This window comes from Procambarus clarkii, chromosome 62 (assembly GCF_040958095.1).
Source record: "Procambarus clarkii isolate CNS0578487 chromosome 62, FALCON_Pclarkii_2.0, whole genome shotgun sequence".
Taxonomy (NCBI): domain Eukaryota; kingdom Metazoa; phylum Arthropoda; class Malacostraca; order Decapoda; family Cambaridae; genus Procambarus; species Procambarus clarkii.
Window position 1 is genome coordinate 22,143,747 of NC_091211.1, and position 26,728 is coordinate 22,170,474.

Here is a 26,728-nt window from a genome sequence, read left to right on the forward strand (position 1 = left end):
GAAGATTTCTGACAATTTTATTTACATATTGTAACAGCTGTTTTTCCATGTTTAAATAGTTGTAAAATTAGCTGCACCACTTGATTAAGTAGTAGTTCTTTTTACCTGTAAAAAACCAAGAGAAACCTGAATGAAAATCAAAGTAATTAACATTAAATAAAATATTGTATTCTAAATATATTGTAAGCTTTGAATATAAAGCTTCAAAAACTGAACGTCAATGCATTTCCAACTAACAGATTTCTTATTTTGTTAATTTATTATGCACCCCATACAAATCCTGCAGGCAGAAGTGGAAAAGGTTACAGCGGTACATAACGGCTCAGGAACTGAACCCTCAAAATTCATTTAGCTAAACAAGTAACAATCTTGTTAAGCTAGTCAGTTTTATTTTATATACAGTATATGAGTAATCTTTTATACCACAATTTGTTCATGAGTTGGTCCACAACACTAAGGAACAATTTACATTTGTGACAGCCAGTTATACAATTTCTATTCGTGCGCTTTCAACTAACCTTTAAATATTGTTTTATTCTCAGTAACATTTCAAACTTTTTGCATTATTATATCTCTTGTAATTTGCTTTATTTATTTTTATTACACAGTACTGTACTCTGCATGGCAATCACTGACTATGATGCAAGGAACTATGATACGCACAACTTACCAACTCTTGCTAAAGTCAGACCATTAGGAAGTATGTGCACTCCAGGAATAAGTACAAGATCTGGCATGGTAACACGAGCAAGATTAATATAAAATCCTCCAGCCTCAATGATGCGACGTGCATCTCCTGTTAGAAATGAAAAGCATACCTAGAAACAATTGCAAGCCTGTGATTATGATATACACAATTGCTGAATTATCTCAAAACTAAAACTATCACAGCAATAATAGGGTTAGTAAAATAAAGTAAAATGTATACGTACTCTCATCAGCAAAACATCCAGCTTTCAGCGCCATGCCAATGACAGATGTTCCCGGTTCTAAGAAAATGTTGGACGAGGCAGCAAACTTGAATGCACCCTCGATATCCTCTTTGGACATTTGAGCAAGTGCTTCGGGTTTATTGCCATAAAGAGCCTCAGTTGTACGTAGAGCAGACTCTAGACCACTCTCTAAAAATACATTTAAATATTTTATTGTACACTATAAGATATGAAACCTGCAAAAACACAAACAATAATTTCATTAACAAAGAATACAAGGAGAGAGATACAGGTGCACTTAGTGCATTCACACCAATTAAAACACTAAGGCAAATAGGGCACAAAATACAACAGCATGTAATGGAGAAAAGTCCATTACATTTAATTGTAAATACAGGTATGTTTCCATAAATTACAAAAAAAAAAAAAAAATCTTGAATCTTTGGCCTTTTTTATATTTATTATTTTTTTATACTTGAATGAAGTTTATGTGAAAATACTGAAATTTTAAAATAATATTTTTTATATTTTGCAGCAAATTTAATCAACTTCAGCAATGTTAAGTAAACTATTTTAATATAAATATTTTACAACTATTTAATACTATGTAACGTATACGTACAGTAAATTACAGTACTGTACACTACTTCACTTACGGCCGTGTACAAGAAGTGTAACTTTTTCTGCTAACTTCACTTGTGCATGTCTGCTTTCAGGGCTGCTCTGAAAGAAAAATAATGCAAGTGATGCTTGTGAATCAAAATTATATGTTAAAGGTTACCTTGAGGTGGTTACCTTGAGGTGGTTACCTTGAGGTGCTTCCGGGGCTTAGCGTCCCCGCGGCCCGGTCGTCGACCAGGCCTCCTGGTTGCTGGACTGATCAACCAGGCTGTTGGACGCGGCTGCTCGCAGCCTGACGTATGAGTCACAGCCTGGTTGATCAGGTATCGCAAGCAAGCAAGGTTAACACAGTCAAGTCTTGATTATCTGACACGTCTTAATAATTCATCTAGCTTAGTATTTTCTACATACAGTAATTAAATACTGAGTTTCTCTTATGTAGTTTGACAAAGACAGTGTTTAGTGAAAATAGTAATAGGGATGAAGGGAAGGTGACAAGCATTCAGAAGGGGGTTAAGGGTCAGGAAAGTGGTAAAGGGTATGGAAGGTCGTGAATGAGAGAGATGGTGAAGGAGAGCAAAGATAATGAAGGAGAGGGATGGTCGTGAAGGAGGGAGAAGATGGTGAAGGAGAGAGAATGTAATGAAGGAGAAGGAAGGTGATGAAGGAGAGTTTTGTTGAAGGGAAGTTTGTTGATGGGATCCCAGTGGTTCAACTGTGGTGCCTGGGTAGTAATAATGCAGGCACAGAGGTAGTTACAGGGATAGGCAGTACTGTATTTAATGAAAATAGATACAGTGATGAGGGTAGTCATATGTAGTGTAGATGGTTACAGAGTTGCAGGATGTGTGGTATAGATGGTTAAGAGTGATGATTGTATAGAATATGGACATAGTGATGATGGTTGTGTAGTAAAGATGGTTACAGTGATGAAGATGTGTAAAGGTGATGATGGTTGTGTAGTAAAGACGGTTACAGTGATGAAGATGTGTAAAGAAGATGTGGCCTGTGTCACCTGAGCAATGCTAGGTACTCCCTCTAGTAATATATCAAATGAAGTCATATTGCAAACAACTGAAGGCCATAGCCTAGCTTAAAAATACAAAACTGCAGTGAAAATAAATAGAGAGTTTGGTGTAGGTCTAACCTGCTCTCAAATTGGAAGCATGAGGGATTACAAATCTGAAATGTATTTAAAATATGCTATCAACAAGACGAGTACAAAATATCCTTGCTTACAACTTATTCAAACTTCAAGAGAAGGCAATCTTTGCAGTAAAAATCTAGCAACTGACTTAAATATGCTCAAACCTAAGTTTTGTTAATGCTACATTTTCAATACATTTCACAGGGTTTTAGCTGTTTACACTTCCAATCTGAAAGAAACAATTAGACAAGTTCCTGCAAGAAGTGCCAGACCAACCATGTTGTAGTGGATATGTGGGACTGTGGGCCGCTCCAAGCAACATCCTGTTGGACTAAGTTATCATAATTGAAGTCGGGCCCCGATGTTTTCATTTATATATTTAAAAAAACATTAAAATGCCTAAAAATGCTAGTTTTGGTAAAAAATATTTACACCAAGTGATAAATGTACAGTTACAGTACAACATGAAAAGGCTTTGTCGAGTACAGTACTGTACTCGATATTTTGCTACCATGACCAGCAGTAACTTTCATAGCAAATATTTACAAGAACAGTAATTGGCATTTCTTGACATTTTATTATTGCCTGCAGGAGATATTGAGGATGCTGCTCATTTCTGAATTGCAGAGTTGATCCCTAAGTGGTGCTTTGAGTCATCACCTCATTTCCAATTTCCTCATCAAGACAATATACAATGATCATTATTACAGTGAGGAACAAGGTCAATGAGAGCCTAATGGATGAGAGGAATCTTGCATGAACTATAATGGCTCTGCTTGAAGGAGCATCTGTGGAGTCTAAGAAATGCAGTTTTAATGCTATTTACATATTTTTTGTATTTAAATGCATTATGTATTATTTGTGTGTTCTATCATTTACAGTACAAAAATCCCTACGCATTTGTTGGTAATCAGCAAATAATGGAAAAAAAATTCACAGAATGAGAACATTGCAAGTTGTTAAATGATACATTTTCAGTTTGTTTGTCCTATTAAAAGACTTTCCAATATTGAATTCAAAATATTGTCATGACCAAAAGACGTTTATGTTAATGCAAAAGTTTTTATATTTTAAGCTAATCATAACTATTAAACATCATGTGGTTCACCTACCTTGTGCTTTTCCATAACTTTTTTTACGTCCGTAACAGGAAGGAAGGTCAACAGAAGTAGATATTTTTCAATCTGAAAAGGTTAAAAAGAAAATAATTGCATGAATGAAAAAAAGGTTTGTAAAAAACTTTGTATACTGTGCAATAAAATAATGCCTCAAGAGCACCACTAATTAATATCACACAAATTAATAATGGTCCAGGATGGACAGAAACATCATCGCTTCTCCATCTCCTGAGTTGTGGTTTGTTCCTCATTTCTTCAGCCGTGTTATTTGTGACTCATCGTCTTCATCAGAGAGACTAGTTAATGATGGGTACGTGTTACACACACTTGCCCACCAAACACAAGGGTCCTTGCTAATTTTCCCTTGCCCTCTCTTCAGAATGGGCAGCTATTAAAATGCATTGATCAGTGCTCATGACCCTATCCGAGTCTCCCAGAAAATAATCCCTGTTGACCTAACAGTACCACAAAATTTATAACCAAGGAATAGGGAATATAGAAACTCAGTTAACAGTCACCAGTCTAATTCCAACATTATGCATAGAACAATGGATACACATACTGTACATACATACATACCCTGTACAGACATACTATTTTAAATATAAGTGGACTGGTTCAGTATATGGGACCTAGTAGTGATGTGTACTTTAGTACTTAAATGATAAAAACAGATGATGCAAAAATCCACTAATGGTTTTACAAAATGTAATTCAATTTACACTACGTAACAAAGTATTAATGTCTGTCATAGGTACATACACCCTGTACAAAAGGTATTTTACTTAATCTAGTCGAGTTGAAGAGCCACTTTACAGTTGACCAACCCTGACGACTACCAGCACCCAACTGGTGAGACCTAGGGTAGTCCACTCTGGCGAGACCTAGGGTAGTCCACTCTGGCGAGACCTAGGGCAGTCCACCCTGGCGAGACCTAGGGCAGTCCACCCTGGCGAGACCTAGGGCAGTCCACCCTGGCGAGACCTAGGGCAGTCCACCCTGGCGAGACCTAGGCCAGTCCACCCTGGCGAGACCTAGGCCAGTCCACCCTGGCGAGACCTAGGCCAGTCCACCCTGGCGAGACCTAGGCCAGTCCACCCTGGCGAGACCTAGGCCAGTCCACCCTGGCGAGACCTAGGCCAGTCCACCCTGGCGAGACCTAGGCCAGTCCACCCTGGCGAGACCTAGGCCAGTCCACCCTGGCGAGACCTAGGCCAGTCCACCCTGGCGAGACCTAGGCCAGTCCACCCTGGCGAGACCTAGGCCAGTCCACCCTGGCGAGACCTAGGCCAGTCCACCCTGGCGAGACCTAGGCCAGTCCACCCTGGCGAGACCTAGGCCAGTCCACCCTGGCGAGACCTAGGCCAGTCCACCCTGGCGAGACCTAGGCCAGTCCACCCTGGCGAGACCTAGGCCAGTCCACCCTGGCGAGACCTAGGCCAGTCCACCCTGACGAGAACTCAAACCAATGCCAACTTTTCTGGAGGATCAGTATGGACAATCTTTACTGTATATAATTCTGTCTTATAGCACAACAATGTAAAGGCAACTTCATTACATTTCAGAGGAGTTTCCTAAATAATAATACAGGCAACATACTAAGAATACACGGATGTATTTTAACTGAAGAGTGTGTGTGTATCGTGGCTGGGAGGAATCACGGTTTCACTAACCCTAGGCAAACCATAATATTTGTTTTTTCTGCAATGTATTTAACTAATGAACATAATCACTATGTACAAAGCACCAACTAACCTCTGAATCCTTTACTCGCACAAAGAATTGATACAAATCAAATGGAGAAGTTTTGCTGCTGTCGAGCCATATAGGACTTCCTGCAGATTTTCCAAATTTGTCACCACTTTCATTGGTTATGATCGGCACTGTAAGACCTGAAACATAAATAATCTTTTTAATTATGAGGAACTTTCTAATTACAGTATAGCAATTTATTTTGTACAGAAAACTTGCAACTGAGTGGCAAATGTTTTGTTTATGTAGTAACTACACTAGCACAAGTAGAAGGGATTACAATTCATATACTGTACACTGGTATGAAAGTAATTTACGTTACTGATAATTAGCAAAATAGAATTCAATAACTTTTGCAAAAGATCATACATAACCCTATATTTTCCCTTTACCTGCAATTTCAACATGCAATATTTCCTATAATCATGGAAATACTGTATAATTAAAACAGATGTTTGTATTCCTAATTTAAAAAGTGGAAATGGATATGGCCTCAATAGCATTTTCCCGGTGCATTGGCGGTGGTACCACAGACATCAACGAAACTTCCAAGACTCTGGACTTGTGCAGGCCTACCAAACACTAGGATCGGAATTTGATGTTCTCGAAAAAGTAAGGACAGCATGAAGATCCGATATAAGCCTCAAAACAGTAAAACTGCCCAGAAAAAACAGGTGAAGCAAAACAAACCATGCATCTTGATTAAAGAAAGAACAGATGAAAATAAGGAATGTGGTAGTTTGCCCAATGTCAACAAATCCTTTACTAATATCCCAGTGCACCACCAGATGGAAGCTCAGGTCACTCAAGGGTTTCAATCTGCTTGTTTGCCTTACTTGCCTGCTGCCCACAAACTTCCCCCTCCCCTCCCCTGCCAAGATTCCAGCAGGAAATGGTGGCAAAGGTGGGTAGGTATGGGAAGTTACTGAGGCCACCTAGAAAAGGCATTTCATTATATTTAACACTTGATTTAAGTACTGGCCCTCAACAGCTTCCCAGTCGTGCTTCTGAGGGCCAGTACAGTCTTCCTCCTACTAGTGCCTTAGGCACTAGTAGTAGGATAATAAACAGATTATTAGAGGAACATGCAAAGATCAAGAGCTGAACTGTATAGTGAAAAAACCTTAAACCCAGAGCTTGGGGATAGGATGAATGCAAGAGACAGGAAAGACATTCAAGTGCCACACAGGCTCAGTAAGGACAGGGAATATCCAAAAGGTAATGTGCAGTTACCATACCGTTATACCATACCGACCTACCATACCGTTAGAGGTAAAGAGGTTGAGAAATGCTGCTCTAGTGGAACAAAATCATCCCTGGACAACTTGAGGATAGGGTGGGAGGGAGATGAAACATGCACCTTAAGAGCAAATAAGAGAAGCTCTGCTAAGGCTGAATGGCAGGAAGTTACAGTATAGTATTAGCCATGAGATGGCATTCCACATATAGCCAAGACAGAAAAGACATGACTCCTGACACATAAATAGAGAACAATTGGCAAAGAGAAAGGAAAAGCCAGAAAGACTACCAAACACCCACATGAAAAACACTGACAAAAGGAAAATGTAACACTAAGAGAGACATCATCAGGTCCTCAAAGTTGGCATTGCAAATTACTGTACTCAAAAACTCCAGACACAAAGATCAGTGGGAAGACTTGAACCCTCCAGGTAAGTCAGTCTGCCAGTCATCTAGGAGACGCAGTATCCCAGAAATCGCTGAAGTCGGGGATAACGAGTGAAATGGGCTGGGATCCAGAGCTGAACCAGGCACAGAGGAGTCAGCAAAGTGACACAGTTTGCATACGCATCCAATCTGACCAACACGGAGTGGAGCTGGACTGGAGGAAAGATGTGAAGAAAGTTCAACGAATTCCAGTCCATGCAAAATTTTGTTTACTACAAGTGCTCCACAACTGAACAAGCAAGTCGTATAAAGAGGCAGTGGATGAAGGAATCTGGCACCTAATAACAATTAGGAAGCACCTATGGAGCTGACCTCAAAAATATTCAAGTCCATTTGTGAAGTCATGTCCTGGATTCTGGACATTACTTCACAAATAGACTTGGTTGGTCAAAAAAAGTGCCAGACCAACCAGGCTGTTGTGGATATGTGGTGCAGGCTGCTCCAAGCAACAGCCTGTTGGATCAAGCTCTCAAGTTAAGCCTGGCCTTGGGCTGGGCTTGGGGAGTAGTAGAACTCCCAGAAGCTCATTTAGATACAGTCCAAATATAGTTTGCTTTGATTTGGTCTACACAAGTCCAGAGGCTGGCAGTTTTGTGGTTGTCTCTGTGGTACCAGAGCTAATGAAGCAAGTGGGCTACTGAGGGCCAGCCTTAAATTAAACATGACCACTTGCCTGTTACAGAAGCATTATGTATTCGATTTATTAGTTGATAACCTGAATGAAAATTTCCCATCTGGTCATTACCACCAATCTAAAAGAAAAGAAAACTATTCTTAAGTTCATTATGCACATGAAATTATATTCAGATACATCCAATATCTATTCTGTAGTATTTTCTTCACTGCAACAGAGTATCTTGCCATTACCTCCACACACACACACACCAAGCAACTTCATTATAAATACCTAAGCCTATTATCACATGCTTGTATTTGTCGTTCATTCTATAAAACTACTTCCTTACTTTTTCCATGAAGATATACATATAATTTATTAATTGAGAAACAAACAAGAGTACAGTGGAGCCTTCATTCAATGAACCTTGATTCTGCGAATCTCTAGTTGGAACACACACTTTCCATTTTCAGCCAATCCTCCAAACAAAGACCCAAAAGTGATTCCAAGCACCTGCTAAACCCCCTGTTTATGAATGAAATGGTTTACACATGACTCAACTGATAACGTTTGAACACTTCCGGAACAAGGGCTTCACTGACAAATTTTGTTCAAACCACAATGCTATAAATGCTTCACCCACGTTCTACAAATACAAATAATCGCCAACAGAACCTAAACACCTAACCTAACCTATGCCTATATATGCACAATATGCTAATACAGTATATTATAAGGTTAATTTATATGTGAGAAAATTCCTGTTTTGAATGAACAGCATGTAAAAATTTATAAATGCATCAGTGGGGTCGACCGCTGGATATAACGGACTTGAGTCAAGGACAGGTTGCTATTCTAGATTTACTCGCCCGATTCGACAAACAAGAGTTTGCAAAAACAGGAGATGTGTGGATTCATTTAGGATATTGAGACCAAGTTCACAGATGGAGGCATCATTACAAGAAATAGTTGGGGCCTTGGGAAAGCCACGGAGTATATCTAAAACCAAATTATCTGATTCTTTTTTTTATTTCTTGTTGCAGAGATGTTTGTTCAGTAAAAATATGGGCCTTTTTTTCCTTTGGAAATTAGATTTCAAACTTGGCCATGGGATTTTTGCAAGCTATGGTTAAATCTCTCTACAGTTTCCCTTTTCCCTTTTTCTCTTTTAGATTGTTGCCCTTCATATGGCAAGTTGAAATTATAATTTCCCTCTGTGAAATTAGCCCATAGAGTCTGGGAAAATTAGATATATCAGGTAACTACTCTTAATTCATTTTGAGTTGGCAAGGTTTTCATTCACTCATGTATGGCCCTGCTACCTTTTGAAAATGAGTTTTGAGGTTGGGGATGTGAGAAATTAGTTAGATGTGGTTAATTTTGTTTCCAGATGAGTTCATTTGATAGCTGTCTGTTATATTACAGGTTGAAATTACAAATGTGCTAAGTGAAATTAGCCCACAGGTATGGGAAATGCATCTTGGAGGCATCTCTAGTTGCAACAAATCTATCACTACAATGAATTGGATTTTGTCCTATACAGTTCATTGAATTGTGGTTGTACTACATAGGTGCAAAGTCAGTCTCTTCCTTTATTTGGAATACCATGCTGATTGACTTGCCTATTTTTTAAAACAAGTACAGTACTCTCATTCCCTTTACCCTCTGGCTGCAAAATTGTACACTTGATCGTACACTAGTCAATATGATAAAAAAATCCACAGATCCAACAAATACAGAAATGAAACATTAAATATTTCAGTCTCCAAACCAAGATGCTCTTCAACATATTAAAAAGAGAGACAGAGGGGTCTACTTATGTGAGAGAAGAGGAGGAATTAATCATATGCTTATGTATGGCCATGTCTCAGCATAAGCTTCAGGTAACAGCATAAGCAAGGCACAGAGCTTGGGAACAGCCAGGTGGCACAGAGCCCGGGAATAGCTGGGCCCACTCAACAGGAAGAGGAACACTTAACACAGCAATGGCCCCCAGCAACACTAATACTCCTTTCAGAAAAGTGTTAAAAAAATTGAATTTGTAAATATGGGAAGATCATTGTTTTTCTATTATAAATTCATTGCAAAATTAGTTAAGAAAACTTTTTTATTCTGAAAATGCAGCCAAAGGGTTAAGGAGCAAGGGTAAAAATATAAGGAGAGTGGTGTATATTTTAACTCAAATTTATGACTATTTTAGACAGGAACTGATAGTGACATTGCCCAGTTCCAACTCAAATATATCTTTCAATATACTTATGTAATGCAATGTTCATTAAAGTGGAAGGTAATACCTAAGATTACATGTCACTGTACAGCATACCTTTAATCCTCTTTTCCTATAGTGATGATGATTCTAATGATAACAGTTTGCAACAGCAGTTACAATTCTTTAATTTTTTTAAACATATAAATACAGTACTAAAAATAATGTACACCCCACCTGAATTTTGCAGTTATACTTGTCATATAGGTAGAGCCAGTCGTATGCTTGCAGAGCCTGAAAATATAAAGGGAGTCATTTTACATTTAACTTTCAATGGCCCAACCACTTGGGCTGGATGGTAGTGATGGACTCGCTTCAAGCAAGTCGGCGTTCAATCCCCGACTGTCCACCAAGTGGTTGGGCACCATTCCTTTTCACCCGTCCCATCCCAAATCCTTGTCCTGATCCCTTCCAAGTGCTATATAGTTGGAAAGGTTTGGAGCTTTCTCCTGATAGTTTCCTACCTTTAACTTTCAATGATCCAAGTCACACACTATTAGAAATGCCACCAGAACAAAGCTGAAAACCCAAACACAATACAGCTCTTAAATCTAAAGAAAATGACTTAAGAAATTACACTATGTATAAAATACTGATTACCAAAACTAGGTAATCTGCATTCAATGCAGAACTATGTAAATATGATATTTTAATATTCCAACAAATTTCCATTCATGCTGGAACAGAATGCGTAAAAATGATGACTCTCTTATTTTCTGAAACATATGCTATTTGTTTAATCTGGTTATGTATACCAAAACCTAAATTCTTATTAATTTATAACTAAATTATACCAATAAAGTTTAAGCATTTGAACTCAATTTGATCAAATTTGTGATACGGCAGTTTCTAATTACATAATAGTACTGATGCTATTAGTGCAGTCAGCTCTCAACTGAATGAATCAGACTGATATCCAAGGAGGGAAAGTCATTTAGAAATGTTTCCTTGCAATCAAACCTACATTCATCTAGTAGTAAACAGGTACCTATTGTGTGGGGTGCATTCTGAGTAAGGTTAGTTGTTGACCTATAGGAACCTTGATTAGCCTAATAGGCTTTCTGTCTTACAATATTAATTTTAGAAACATAAGCATATAGATACGTATATGTATTGCAACACAAGATGATGCTAAACACTAATGATAAATTCACAGATAGGTAGCTTGAAATTTGAGAATATGAACAATGTAGAGAAGTAAATTAAGAAGGAAAGCTATGATGAGAAAATCAGCAAATAGGGTAGTGATTACTAAAATTCACAAGCATAGGGTGATGTGTTCCGACATGGGCAACCTACCAGTTTCTGTTATTAATGCTCTCTAGCCAGTTGGTCCAGAAGGGAACAGTATCAGATTTGGCCGAGTTTGAATATAGACGAGGGCTAACAAATTTCCCATTTAATTTGAAAATTAATGCAAAATACATGGCAGATTTGATGCTCTTACTGAATACATTAAACTCAAATTCTTCATACTGAATGGTGTAACAAGTGATATTACTACAAAAAAAAATTAAAGATGAAAGACAATTTTGATAAATATTTCAGCCACAGCTGTTTTACCCAGAAATGTAGTGTATAATGATATACACTACACAGTGATTACAGTCTACACATAAACTTGTAAACTAGATTATTTTCAACAAAGTTTGTCCTGATGTTGACTGCATAATTTTTGCTTAGAATACAAAATTAACCGAAATCTTATATGAAGTACCTGATATGAAAATTCTGTGAAGCTCAGTCCTTCAGCTGACTTGAGGCGAGACTGTACACTGGTGCGAGATAGCATATCCCCCATTCGTAAATTACGACCAGTCACACGCAGGAAATCCACCACACTTAATCTTCTGTACCAGTGAAGGTTATTCTCAATTCTGACAACACATTTAAACTGTTTTAACACTGAAGCACACAAGCTCTCAATATATGGTAAATATACATTATATAAAATATGACCTTATAGTAATCAATAAAAACAAATGTGAATGTATGTACAGTTATCTTCATGGGTGATATTTATCCTAAATGATAAAATACATGTTAAGAAAGCTATTAGCTTTCTTAACATGTATTTTAAGACAAATTAAGAAATAAACATCACAAAATGACCTGCGTATAAAAGTGTACATGAGCTGTGCAAGGTCAGTTTTGACTGCCAGCTGTTGAGGCATCACTGGTTGAAGGCCCTTGGCTTCCTGGCAAGCAAAGGTCTCCCGATGTCATTCAGTAACCCGACCGAAATTCTCGGTAATCCGGATTTCTGTCCAAGTTTGACAGTTTGGTAGACAAAAGTCAGATTCGATTTTTTGTCTGCATTACCCAAAGGTCTAGGTTAATAGGGTTGAGACGAGTGAGCTCTTATAGTAAATACTTTGTAAAAAACTGATTAAAGCTTCAGTGAATAACCATTTACATTATTTTACAGTATACTGTACCTTAATTGTGGCAATAACTTGTCATTGCCTCCTTTCCAGAAAAACTGCTTGTGGTTGTCAAATATGCACTGAATATTCTCTGCAATTTTATCTGCATTGTTATTTATTTCATCTATGTGTAGCAAAGGTCGTTCACTACTTCTGCCACTTGGGTCGCCCACTTGTCCTGTTGCCCCTCCAACCTATAATATAAAATTTAGCATTAACATTACATTTTCATACAAAAGAAAGCAGCATTACAAAATTAAACAAATATTGCACTTTAAATCTCAGAAATATTAGTCACACATTCTGTACATAAATAAATAAATTTAATTATCATTACCTCATTACCACTTTCATAAGATGAGAAAGTGGTAATGAGGCTTTCCTTTGAATTATACTTTCCCTTCATGGGATAATTACAATTACGTGTATATCATAATTAGGGCACGAACAGCAGGAGTACTGCTATGGAATCATATCTTATAATTCTTAAATTGTCAAAGCACATCCCTGGCTGGCACCAAATCAAAATAACAACAGTTAACTGTTAGCCAGTTAAGTTACAAAAATAAAGGCATCTAACAACTGTTTCATTATTGTTGGTAATTTATTTTATATTGCAGAAAAAATGACAAGCGGCTTAACTTACCAGAGCAATAACATTGTGTCCAGCCCTCTGGCAATGAAGAAGGGCCATCAAAACCAGCAAATTTCCTACATGCAATGAGTCAGCTGTGGGATCAAACCCACTGTATATTGTCTGAGTTCTTGTGATCAGGTCCTCAATTAGCTTGTTGGTACTGAAAATAGTATAATACAAGCATTCATTAAAAAACACGAAATAATGGCATTGTGAAAGATGGTGAAAATCGGAAACAAAATTAGATTTCTTTTGACTGCAGTTGAATAGAGATGGTATTCCCTGTACTATACCAGGCTATTTCACACTACGGTACATACATTATAACAAAAATATCTCGTGAGATGTAGCTATGAAGCCTCATGTACCTTTTGCACTTATTCCCCTCAAAGTTCTAGGGCTCTATCAACCCTGCTCCTAAATAATTTTATATTGAAAAAATCCACAGGAGCCACAAGGAGGAGTCAAACCAATTGTCTGGGTCCTCCCAAGCACACGCCATGGACCGCACATACTGGAGTGCTTTCTTCCATCTATCCTACTCACTTGTATTTCCTATTTTCACCTGTTCAACCATCATTCTATTTCCCTCTTGTAATACACTAACCTTGTCCACCTTCACTTTCCCTTCAGTATCTTAATTTTGTGACCAACTCACTTCTTGTCTTTCTATTTTAGAGTTGTTAGATTAAACACCCCTAAGCTGTCTTCATAGCTGAGTTTCTTTATTCTGGCATCACTCTTGCATGTAGAGATGTCTAGCTGAGTGTTGGCAATAATGAAGATGATGTTTTGCCTGTACTGGCTTTATTAACACTTTCGCGCTATCTGGACGCGCCGGCGCGTTCAGTTTCGTCTAACGTAAACGCATAGTGGACATAAAGTTATGTCTACTTTTAAAATATTTGTATAAAATTCAATTTTTATCCGATTTACTTTGGGTTTGTTTCAAACTGCGCGCTATGAGGCTCTCTTTCTCACCACTAGGCTGCATGGTACAATAAGTTCATGAAAGGTGTGGATAACTTCGATCAAATGGTATTTTGTCCCAAACGGGTTGCAGGTGGGTGACTTTAGCCGTTTATACTGGTAATTCTTCCCCCATATCATGTATTATATGCATATGTCTGTTTAGGGAATTTTATTCCGATCAATATACAACCAAAAATAACTGTGTGCAACAAGTATAATCTTGACAAACATAACAAAAGTAAAAATATTTCGTGTGTGTTTGACGCTCACTGATATGTTCCAGCGTTGTTTTATATTTGTCGCTATTCTAACTTACGCTTTGTTGATATTTTTTACCTATGGGCACATAGAACATTCTATTGCGAACACATTGACATAAAAATGAATGACGTACATAGAAAATTAATGTCATGAGAGTGAAATAAGTATAAACTTTCAAAGCGCCGTGCGTCGTCCCGTCACCGATACCGGGTAACAATTTCACCACTTCCCACACTCTTGCGGGCGGGCTGCATCATTATTCTACGCTTATATTCATATCACCGTGTTGGGAATTTCATTGCGAGTCCATTGATACCAAAATTAACGCTGTAGAACAAGTGTGGAGGTGATTACAATCCCAAGAGTAAAAACATTTTGTTGCTGATGGGCGCTCACGGCGAGTCATCTACGTAGTTATTTATTTGGTGTTGGTATCCCTATACACTTTATGTTTCGTGACTTATTTTACTAATGTTCTTCTAGAGAATTTTATTGCGAACACGTTGGTACCGAAATGAAATACGTAGCATGAGAACTAAGGTCAGAAGAGTAAAAAGAGTATACATATTTTTGTTTTAATGCTTAAGCGATAAAAACGCAGCGCGCACATTCGGTTGGCTGAGTGACCTTTGCGGAGAGCGCGAAAGTGTTAAATGTAGCACAGGAATAGTGCTTAATAAATGGAAACAAATGTGAGGTTATGGGCACTTAGGTTGGTAGATTAAGCAACAATTCATATTTTGTATTGTCAGTTTAGGAAGAGGGGCAGCAATACTGAATTTTCACTGATTTGTCTTGATTATTGTATGATGAAATATTTGGTGACTGCAGATTGTGCTGGTTCTGGAGATCAATGTCTCCCATGGCCCAGTTTATGATCAGGCTTCCTGGTTAGTAATCTGGTCAACCAAGCTGTTAAGACAGCTGCTCCTAGGCTGACATATGAGCCACAGCCCAGCTGATCAGCTATTCTCTGGAAGTGTTTTCATATTTAGTGACGATTTTGGCATCCTCGAAGCATCTTGCTTGTGCCATGAAGCCAACATTGGGGGTACTGATAGGGTGTAAATGTAATTACCCAAGTTGTTACATGTAATTACCAAAGTGCCAGTACTCCTAGGTATACTTTTTCACACTTATTACAAGCCATTTTGAAAACAGCTGCAATGGTGATCTTGCTGTTAATTTTATTCCTCTATTGATTTTATGGTAGGTTTTAGTTATATTTGGCATTCATAATGTACAGAGAATAAGCTCATGTTTGTTTGGGTTCTGTCTTGTTGGTGTTATTATGATGACTTTCTGCTTCCTCTAAACAAATATACAGTACTGTATAAGATTTTCAAACGTTTAGGAAGCAATTGATTCTAATGACCATGACTCTTTTTGTTCTGTATTTTCATGATGCAAGTAAAATGAATGTACGTTTTCGGTAGCCTTTGAACTTTTAATAAAAAAAGATGTTGAGACTTGTGTGTATAGGAAAGAGTCATTTATTTAAATTTATTATAAACTGTATAGAACAGTGGTTCCTAACTAGTGGGGTTACGACTCCCAGTTGGGACGGGAATGTTTTCTGAAGGGCCGTGGAAGCTAAATTCCGAGTGCTAATGTTGTATGTACAGTATATCTAAATCATCGAAAATTAGCAAATTGTGATTATTCATACTAGCCAATTTTTTCAATTATGGAAGCCTGGCAAAGAGGTTGCAGGTCTTTTAAGTACCTGTATTAGAAAATAGGGCTGCAAGTCCCAAAACATTGAGGGCAATTTGTCACAAGTATGATAGTGTGACAGGGGGTCACTGGCCTTTGGAATACAGTACAGTACAGTACTGTATTAGAAAATAGAGCCAAGAATAAAAAAAAAATGGTGGGAAACACTGGTAAACAAGGTTCTACTACATGAAGTTTGTTCCTGAATCTCTCCGGGTTAAAACAGTATGTACAAGATGTGATGATTAAAACAAGCAACATAGCAAAACACAGGGCTGGGAATCATGCTGGAGAATGGTTCTGGTTAAAGTAATTTCATTATTAAATTGTCAAGCACAGTGGTAATTCAAAACACTTGCCGTGCTGAAATAGTTTATAAAATTGAGAGCCAAATCATAAGTAGTTTAGTGTGTGCATTTGTTGATCGTGTTGAAATAGTTACAATATCAATTATCTATAATATCAATTAACGCATGCACAACAGTTTTTCTCTGATTTGGCTCTCAGTTTTATCAAGTTATGAGGGTGTTTAGCCCATTTGTAGTGATTTATTGGGTTAGCCAGGAGGTGCATGTCTTATAGAAGTTTAGTGTTCTATTTAGAAAATGTTAAATTAATTAATATCTACAATACCACAAATATTTCCAAGAGCAGGCAACTTTGAGGAATGAGAGAGGCACTGCTGCAGGCAACTTTGAGGAATGTGGAGGCACTGCTGCAGGCAACTTTGAGGAATGTGGAGGCACTGCTGCAGGCAACTTTGAGGAATGTGGAGGCACTGCTGCAGGCAACTTTGAGGAATGTGGAGGCACTGCTGCAGGCAACTTTAAGGAATGAGGAGGTACTGCTGCAGGCAACTTTAAGGAATGAGGAGGTACTGCTGCAGGCAACTTTGAGGAATGTGGAGGCACTGCTGCAGGCAACTTTGAGGAATGTGGAGGCACTGCTGCAGGCAACTTTGAGGAATGAGGAGGTACTGCTGCAGGCAACTTTGAGGAATGAGGATGCACTGCTGCAGGCAACTTTGAGGAATGTGGAGGCACTACTGCAGGCAACTTTGAGGAATGAGGAGGTACTGCTACAGGCAACTTTTCACTTTATCAATAACAATCTGTTTTCAGTCAGTTTCAATGCAGAATGCTAGGTCCTCCCCTCCACCATTCTTCCCAATAAACACATTTTTGTACTTACTTCGAGTCAGGAAACCGATCAGCCCAAAGTCCTCTTTCATCAAGCTTTAATATGTTGCGTGAAGTATAGGCTCTGCACAACTGGATACGTAATTTGTGACATGCATGGTGTGAGAAGCATCCAATTAAAATGGACCTTCTTAAAGTTTGCACCACAGGATACATCTGAAATAAGAAGAGAACTGTTGTACAGTACGACAGTTAATTTCACACCGAACCTGTGTCCAGAAGCCCACATCAAAAGAACATTATCAGCGGCATATGCTAGATTGGCCAAGATAAGAACTGCCTTTAGAAACTTGTGTAAGGAATCATTCAAAACCTTGTATACCCCATATGTCAGACCAATCCTAGAGTATGCAGCTCCAGTCTGGGGTTGAGCTGAAGCTTGCAGGGGTTGAGCTTCAGTTCAACCCCCTGCAAGCGCAACTAAGTGAGTACTGTACAACTAGATGAGTACACACTATGGATATTTTGGAATTAATTTTTTTTACTAAATAGTTTGACATTGCCTCTAAATTTTAACCACTTTCATATACTGAATAATGACAATGATGAAGGGCATGCAAATTGGTTTGTTGGTCCCATTTACATTTGGTCCAATCTACATTAGCAACTGTTGTAATTTATCAGAGATACTTATAACTAAGCCTAAGCTGAGCAGTCTTGCAGATTACTCAACATAACATGGCTGAAGTGTTAATTCAAAACCTACACATCTTGAAATGAAGGAACAAGGATCCCAACCCAGGATCCTTTTCAGCACTCCTGAAGAGGCTCCCGGGTTGGGACCAAAATATACAGTTTACATTTCCTCATGTATTCAAAATAGTGGGTTATTAGCTTCATTGATTAGTGTGCTATTGCACTTCATTCTCATGTACAGTATTACAATTTATAGTATACCAAATATCCTTTTAACACTTATGCAACAATCCAATAATTACATACTAATTCTAGTATTGTATGTAATAATATTATATACCAGTAATTCCAATAATTACATTACATATACCCCTGGCTGAGCACCAGGGGTATAGTCAAGTCATACACCAGCAGTTCGACAAAGCTCATTTTTTTATTATCAAAACCACATACATCGTCAGGTTAGATTGTGTTATGTTAGGCTGGATAAGGTTAGGCAAGTTTATAACTTTGGCAGGGGCACATTAGTGCCCCTGCCAAAGTTGGCTTCGTTCTCTATTAAAAATTGTGGATCCTGGGTTCAATTTCTGGGTAGGACAGAAATGGTTGGGCATGTATCCTTTCACCTAATGTGTCTGTTTACCAGGCAATAAATATGTATCTCAGAGTTAGCTAACTTTTCTGCAGTTGCATTCTGGGAAAGGTCAGTAGTTTAACCTACGAGGGACCTTCATACATGCCTAAAATACATATACCTACTGTAAACGCAGGCCTCCGGCACCTGATAACAAGGCTTATATGTTGGGGAAACTGTCTGGGTACGAGGAGGCGACTTGTATCCTTGCACCATAAGCCACCTCGTGCTTTGCAATTTCTTTTATGAGAACCATTAAACATTAAGGTTTAATATATATTTATAAGGTATTAAGGTGTTCTAGGTAAGATTTGTACCCTTTTCAGCCGATTTTGAAATATACTGTATGCATGTTTTAGTGGCCAAACACTGCTGCTTGGAGTTCATGGCACCAGTACTCTACCATATTTTTTTGTTACATATACACGAGTTCTTATATTCTAGTAAAGGCAGAATGTAAGAACGCATAGTTTCGGGCAAGTCTTAATTTCCTTAAGAAAATTCGGGCAAGTTTTAAATCTTAATTTTCCCTGGTACAACCCGCCAAATCATTTACCAACCAGGTACCCAGTCACTGCTGGGTGAACAGAGGCTACAGTTAAGAAATGGCACCTGGTCAATCCTCCCCAACCAAATCCCTCGCGAAACGAAAAGTAAATACGTGCAGTTCCCAAGAAAAATTGTAAATACTTGAGAAGCAGCGTTTGTTGTTGTTGGGTTAGAGGCAGCTACAGCACGGGACTGTATATACCACCCCTTTGGTTTACAGGAGTCGAGGAGAGAAAAAAATAATTTACCTGAGGGTCACTATCTCTCTAGTGGCCTCGACAAGGACAAGAAGTCGCCGGCTTGTCAAAAGACCCCCCCCCCTTCCCCTCTATTTGACCTGATGCTGGATCGAAGAGAGTTTGGGCATTTACGGCTTAGGCGGGTAGGCAGTTCCATAAGTTTATAACGCTGCGAGTCACTTGGTACAGAAGACGGAGTGTACATAGATTTTTATTATTTTGGACACAAAACTAGTACGTTTCGTATATTTCATTGCTTAATATTAATACCTCAATATAATGTCATTAACAAAGTAAAATTTTCTACTTAAACACATAGTTATTAAATGAAGGTGAGTGATGTCATGGACATATGTATATGTATGTATGTATGTATGTATGTATGTATGTATATATATATATATATATATATATATATATATATATATATATATATATATATATATATATATATATATATATATATATATATATATATATATATATATATATATTTTTTTTTTTTTTGGGGGGGGCATAGTATGTACTAGCTTTATCTAGAAGTCAAACATTCCGTGTATAATTTTTTAATGTATTTACTTTTACCTGAATAAACATTATTATTATTATTGTTAATATTATTATATAGATATTATATGTGGGCTGACATGTTTATACTGGTGTATATCTTATTATCTATCAGCAAGGGCATTGTCTCATATTAGAGAACAAATAGACTCAAGATGGTGCAAACAATACAACTGCAATAATCTATTGGATTATTTGCAATGTTTTCAACTAGACCGTAGTTGCACACTTCATTGATTTTTTGCCGCCTGAGGTGGATAGTTCATTAACCATCGCCTATTCAACCAGCGAGTGGTGGTTATTTGTGCACCCTGAAGCACGACCAGTTGTGTAACCGGAGCCCGACCAGATGTGTAACTGAAGCCCGACCAGTTGGGTAACCAAACGCCGACCAGTTGTGTAACTGCAAGCCTAGCATGAACGAACCGAACAAACAACCTCTGGAGCACAACCATGCACGAACCGAAGCCCGACCATGCACAACCTACAGCTCAAGTGACACCCCCGGAGCCCGACCAGTTAAGTAACCGGAGCCCGACCAGTTATTTAACCGGAGCCCGACCAGTTGTGTAACCAAAGCCCTACCAGTTGTGTAACCGGACCCCGACCAGTTGTGTAACCTGACCCCGATGAGTTGTGTAACCGAAGCCCTGCCAGTTGTGTAACCGGACCCCGACCAGTTGTGTAACTGAAGCCCCGCCACTTGTGTAACCAGACCCCGACCAGTTGTATAACCACAAGCCTAGCATGAACAAACTGAACAGACAACCTCTGGAGCACAACCATGCACGAATCGAAGCCCAACTATGCACAACCCGAAACTCAAGTGACACATCCGGAGCCCGACCAGTTATTTAACCGGAGCCCGACCAGTTGTGTAACCGGAGCCCGACCAGTTGTGTAACCGGACCCTGATCAGTTGTGTAACCGCAAGCCTAGCATGAACGAACCGAACAAACAACCTCTGGAGCACAACCATGCACGAATCGAAGCCCGACCATGCACAACCTACAGCCCAAGTGACACCCCCGGAGCCCGACCAGTTAAGTAACCGGAGCCCGACCAGTTTTTTAACCGGAGCCCGACCAGTTAGTTAACCGGAGCCCGACCAGTTGTGTAACCAAAGCCCCACCAGTTGTGTAACCGGACCCTGACCAGTTGTGTAACCGAAGCCCCACCAGTTGTGTAACCTGACCCCGATGAGTTGTGTAACCGAAGCCCTGCCAGTTGTGTAACCGAAGCCCTGCCAGTTGTGTAACCGAACCCCGACCAGTTGTGTAACCGGACCCTGACCAGTTGTGTAACCGAAGCTCCGCCACTTGTGTAACCAGACCCTGACCAGTTGTATAACCTCAAGCCTAGCATGAACAAACTGAACAGACAACCTCTGGAGCACAACTATGCACGAATCAAAGCCCAACTATGCACAACCCGAAGCTCAAGTGACACATCCGGAGCCCGACCAGTTATTTAACCGGAGCCCGACCAGTTGTGTAACCGGAGCCCGACCAGTTGTGTAACCGGACCCTGATCAGTTGTGTAACCACAAGCCTAGCATGAACGAACCGAACAAACAACTTCTGGAGCACAACCATGCACGAACCGAAGCCCGATCATGCACAATCTACAGCCCAAGTGACACCCCCGGAGCCCGACCAGTTAAGTAACCGGAGCCCGACCAGTTATTTAACCGGAGCCCGACCAGTTAGTTAACCGGAGCCCGACCAGTTGTGTAACCAAAGCCCTACCAGTTGTGTAACCGGACCCCGACCAGTTGTGTAACCGAAGCCCCACTAGTTGTGTAACCTGACACCGATGAGTTGTGTAACCGAAGCCCTGCCAGCTGTGTATCCGGACCCCAACCAGTTGTGTAACCGAAGCCCCACCAGTTGTGTAACCTGACCTCGATGAGTTGTGTAACCGAAGCCCTGCCAGCTGTGTATCTGGACCCCGACCAGTTGTGTAACCGAAGCCCCACCAGTTGTGTAACCTGACCCCGATGAGTTGTGTAATCGAACCCCGGCCAGTTGTGTAACCGGACCCCGACCAGTTGTGTAACCGAAGCTCTGCCACTTGTGTAACCAGACCCCGACCAGTTGTATAACCTCAAGCCTAGCATGAACAAACTGAACAGACAACCTCTGGAGCACAACCATGCACGAATCGAAGCCCAACTATGCACAACCCGAAACTCAAGTGACACATCCGGAGCCCGACCAGTTATTTAACCGGAGCCCGACCAGTTGTGTAACCGGAGCCCGACCAGTTGTGTAACCGGACCCTGATCAGTTGTGTAACCGCAAGCCTAGCATGAACGAACCGAACAACCTCTGGAGCACAACCATGCACGAACCGAAGCCCGACCATGCACAACCTACAGCGCAAGTGACACCCCCGGAGCCCGACCAGTTTTGTAACCGCAAACCTAGCATGAACGAATCGAACAACCTCTGGAGCACAACCATGCACGAATCGAAGCCCAACTATGCACAACCCGAAGCTCAAGTGACACATCCGGAGCCCGACCAGTTATTTAACCGGAGCCCGACCAGTTGTGTAACCGTAGCCCGACCAGTTGTGTAACCGGACCCTGATCAGTTGTGTAACCGCAAGCCTAGCATAAACGAACCGAACAAACAACCTCTGGAGCACAACCATGCACGAACTGAAGCCCGACCATGCACAACCTAGAGCCCAAGTGACACCCCCGGAGCCCGACCAGTTGTGTAACCGCAAACCTAGCATGAACGAACCGAACAACCTCTGGAGCACAACCATGCATGAACCGAAGCCCGACCATGCACAACCTACAGCCCAAGTGACACCCCCGGAGCCCGACCAGTTAAGTAACCGGAGCCCGACCAGTTAAGTAACCGGAGCCCGACCAGTTTTTTAACCGGAGCCCGACCAGTTATTTAACCGGAGCCCGACCAGTTAGTTAACCGGAGCCCGACCAGTTGTGTAACCAAAGCCCTACCAGTTGTGTAACCGGACCCCGACCAGTTGTGTAACCTGACCCCGATGAGTTGTGTAACCAAAGCCCTGCCAGCTGTGTAACCGGATCCCGACCAGTTGTGTAACCGAACCCTGACCAGTTGTGTAACCGGACCCCGACTAGTTGTGTAACCGAAGCTCCGCCACTTGTGTAACCAGACCCCGACCAGTTGTATAACCTCAAGCCTAGCATGAACAAACTGAACAGACAACCTTTGAAGCACAACCATGCACGAATCGAAGCCCAACTATGCACAACCCGAAACTCAAGTGACACATCCGGAGCCCGACCAGTTATTTAACCGGAGCCCGACCAGTTGTGTAACCGAAGCCCTGCCAGTTGTGTAACCGGACCCCGACTAGTTGTGTAACCGAAGCTCCGCCACTTGTGTAACCAGACCCCGACCAGTTGTATAACCTCAAGCCTAGCATGAACAAACTGAACAGACAACCTTTGAAGCACAACCATGCACGAATCGAAGCCCAACTATGCACAACCCGAAACTCAAGTGACACATCCGGAGCCCGACCAGTTATTTAACCGGAGCCCGACCAGTTGTGTAACCGAAGCCCTGCCAGTTGTGTAACTGGACCCCGACCAGTTGTGTAACCGGACCCCGAACAGTTGTGTAACCGGACCCCGAACAGTTGTGTAACCGAAGCCCCACCAGTTGTGTAACCTGACCCCGATGAGTTGTGTAACCGAAGCCCTGCCAGCTGTGTAACCGGAGCCCGACCAGTTCTGTAACTGGACCCCGATGAGTTGTGTAACCGAAGCCCTGCCAGTTGTGTAACCGAACCCCACCAGTTGTGTAACCGGACCCCGACCAGTTGTGTAACCGAAGCCCTGCCAGTTGTGTAACCGGACCCCGACCAGTTGTGTAACCGGACCCCGACCAGTTGTGTAACTGAAGCCCCGCCACTTGTGTAACCAGACCCCGACCAGTTGTGTAACCACAAGCCTAGCATGAACAAACTGAACAGACAACCTCTGGAGCACAACCATGCACGAATCGAAGCCCAACTATGCACAACCCGAAACTCAAGTGACACATCCGGAGCCCGACCAGTTATTTAACCGGAGCCCGACCAGTTGTGTAACCGGAGCCCGACCAGTTGTGTAACCGGACCCTGATCAGTTGTGTAACCGCAAGCCTAGCATGAACGAACCGAACAAACAACTTCTGGAGCACAACCATGCACGAACCGAAGCCCGACCATGCACAACGTACAGCCCAAGTGACACCCCTGGAGCCCGACCAGTTGTGTAACCAGAGCCCGACCAATTGTGTAACCGGAGCCCAACCAGTTGTGTAACCGCAAGCCTAGCATGAACGAACCGAACAAACAACATCAGAAGCACAACCATTCACGAACCGAAGCCCGACCATGCACAACCCGAAGCTCAAATGACACATCCTTAGCGCTTTAGTTATTTAATCGGAGCCTAACCAGTTGTGTAGCCAGAGCCCGACCAGTTTTGTAACCGCAAGCCTAGCATTCACGAACCGAACAAACAACATCTGAAGCACAACCATTCACGAACCGAAGCCCGACCATGAACAACTAGAAGCCCAACAAGTCACACCCCCGGAGCCCGACTAGGCGTGTAATCGCAAGCCTAGCGAGCAAATATCTCACCCAACCCCCCACCAATGTTTTAAGTGGGGTGTCAAAAAGGTCCATTTTGGGACCAACCCTTTTTGTCATGCACATCAATGACATAGATGAGAATATTACAAACCAAATCAAATTTGCAGATGATACTAAGATCTATGGTAAAGTGGGAAGTGAAAGCCATATTGAAACCTTACAAAGAGATCTACATGAACTCCACAAATGGTCAGATGACTTAATGTCGATAAATACAAGATCTTGCATGTGAGGCATAACATCCCACGTCACAACTACCAAATTGACAGCACTACCTTTCAACAGATAGATGAAAAAAAGGACCGTGGAGTCAGAATCCATCACGTGAGGCATAATATGCAACTCACCTACCAAATCATCAACATTATCCTAAAGTCAGAATCCACCAATCACTGACAGTTGTACAACAAGTGGGAGCGGCAGTAAAAAAGCAAACGAAAACCTGGGAATAAGCATGCGTACCTTTACCTTCAAGGAAAAGAAAGTAGACCTTCAATTGTACAAGTTTCTGGTGCGCCCCCACATGAATTATTGCATCCAGGCATGGAGACCTCATCTTCAGAAAGACATAGCTGCTCTGGAGCCATGTCTTACCAGAGTTATGGAGCTATATCTTACCAGAGCTATGAGCTAAGTCTTACCAGAGCTATGGAGCTATGTCTTAAGACAAAAATCATTCCAGAGCTCAGTCATCTCTCGTATCAGGAACGGTTGAGGGCCACAGGGCTAACACCACAAACCAGGCCGACTTCATAGAAACCTTTAAAATACTAAACAATTTGGAGGATGTCGATCAGGACAATGTCTTCAAAAGGTCAGATGTTACACGAACAAGGAACAACGCGTTCAAACTCAACAAGCCAGAATGTTGGACAGGAAACAGATGCTTTTTCACCCATAGGGTTATAAACCCGTGGAACTGCCTACCGGCCAAAGCCGTAAACGCCGAAACTCTTCTGGGTTTTAAAATACAGCTGGAAAAGATCACTAGGGCAAATGGGGGGACCTTTGACAAGGCGCCGGCTTACTGTCCTCATCGAGGCCACTAGTGTTAGTGGCCCCTCAGGTAAATTCAGTTCCTAGAGGGGTGTCCCGGCTCCTTTCTTTACTAAAAAAAAAAAAAAAAAAAAAAAATTGCAGTGTACACAGGACTGTCGCTTGTCACTAAACTTAGTTTTTAAAACTATTAACTTGATGAAAATATTATCTTATACGGGAGAATAATTCTGAATACGCAGTGCAAAAAATTGACGAACGCGGGTTGGGCAACTGTACATCTGCCATGTTCCCCCCTTTTTTATATATATTTTTTTCTCAACACATTTTATATTTTAATCTCAATCAGTATTAACTTTCAGTCTTTAATGTTTTTCCTGCCCGAAACGCTTTGCGTAATAGTGGCTTTAGGCATTGGTATGGGGTGCATAATAAATGAACTAAACTAACTTGTATGTATGAACTTTACCTGAATAAACATTTGAATTTTTGAAATGCTTCACCCTCCACATACTTCAAGTGCAAATAATTGCCAACAGAACCTAAATACCGAACCTACTATATGTCTAATTAAACATAGAATATAAAATTAATTTATAAACGATAAAAACTATTTTTAATACCCAGTACGTGAAAGTCGTTAATAAATGCGTCTTGGGAGGTGGTGGTGGGGGCTCAACCGCCGCGTTAACGAGCCTAACCTGACGGCGCAGTGGTTTAACACTATGGGGAAGTGTATTCTACATAATATCCTACCCATATAATGTTGGCAAATCTTGAACCTCAAAATCTTCCACAATATCCGATAGAGGACAGACTATTTAGCATTAGTGGAATACAAACTTTTGAATACTACAGAAGCCGGATAAAAAAATACGGAAATAATAACCCACGAGACATTACAAAACCTCAATGCTATAATAGCGAACAAATGTATAATGCATTAAGCATTGTAGGTGGAGGTAGACTATTCATGCATACCTCCCAATTGCTCAGATACCAAAAAAAAAATTATCAGCCTTACCTACACGGGAGCGACATACTCACGCCGCCGCTGCTTCCTGACGACTGACTGGGTCGTAGTCGACCCCGTAGCGACCAACCGACCCAG

The 26,728-nt window shown here is 40.8% G+C and overlaps 1 protein-coding gene across 7 annotated transcripts; it reads right to left on the reverse strand.

Moving 5' to 3' along the window:
- TyrRS-m (Tyrosine--tRNA ligase, mitochondrial) lies at positions 1 to 26,728 on the reverse strand. 7 transcript variants are annotated; one of them, XR_011223532.1, is made up of 13 exons: positions 26,642 to 26,728; positions 17,342 to 17,505; positions 13,211 to 13,361; positions 12,577 to 12,758; positions 11,856 to 12,015; positions 10,316 to 10,372; positions 7,930 to 8,008; positions 5,574 to 5,710; positions 3,813 to 3,884; positions 1,589 to 1,655; positions 933 to 1,121; positions 671 to 818; positions 1 to 105 (listed from the first exon to the last, which is right to left on the reverse strand). XR_011223532.1 is itself a non-coding variant. In XM_045755706.2 (13 exons), exons 2-13 carry the CDS (start codon positions 17,503 to 17,505, stop codon positions 68 to 70), a joined length of 1,422 nt encoding a protein of 473 aa, XP_045611662.2. In that variant the 5' UTR covers positions 26,642 to 26,728; the 3' UTR covers positions 1 to 67. The 7 variants fall into 7 exon arrangements, 6 of the variants coding, with proteins under 6 accessions (XP_045611662.2, XP_045611664.2, XP_045611659.2 ...); XM_045755706.2 differs by having other exon boundaries at positions 671 to 796; XM_045755708.2 differs by lacking the exon at positions 26,642 to 26,728 and adding an exon at positions 19,417 to 19,538 and having other exon boundaries at positions 671 to 796.

Bases quoted from the DNA above. Each gene is read 5' to 3' on its own strand.
- TyrRS-m (XM_045755706.2), bottom strand. From the start codon at position 17,505: ATGTATCCTGTGGTGCAAACTTTAAGAAGGTCCATTTTAATTGGATGC. The intron at 12,759-13,210 runs GTAAGTTAAGCC...TTTATATTATAG, and splicing joins GACACAATGTTATTGCTCTG to GTTGGAGGGGCAACAGGACA. The intron at 1,122-1,588 runs GTAAGTGAAGTA...ATGTATTTTTAG, and splicing joins TACACTTCTTGTACACGGCC to AGAGTGGTCTAGAGTCTGCT.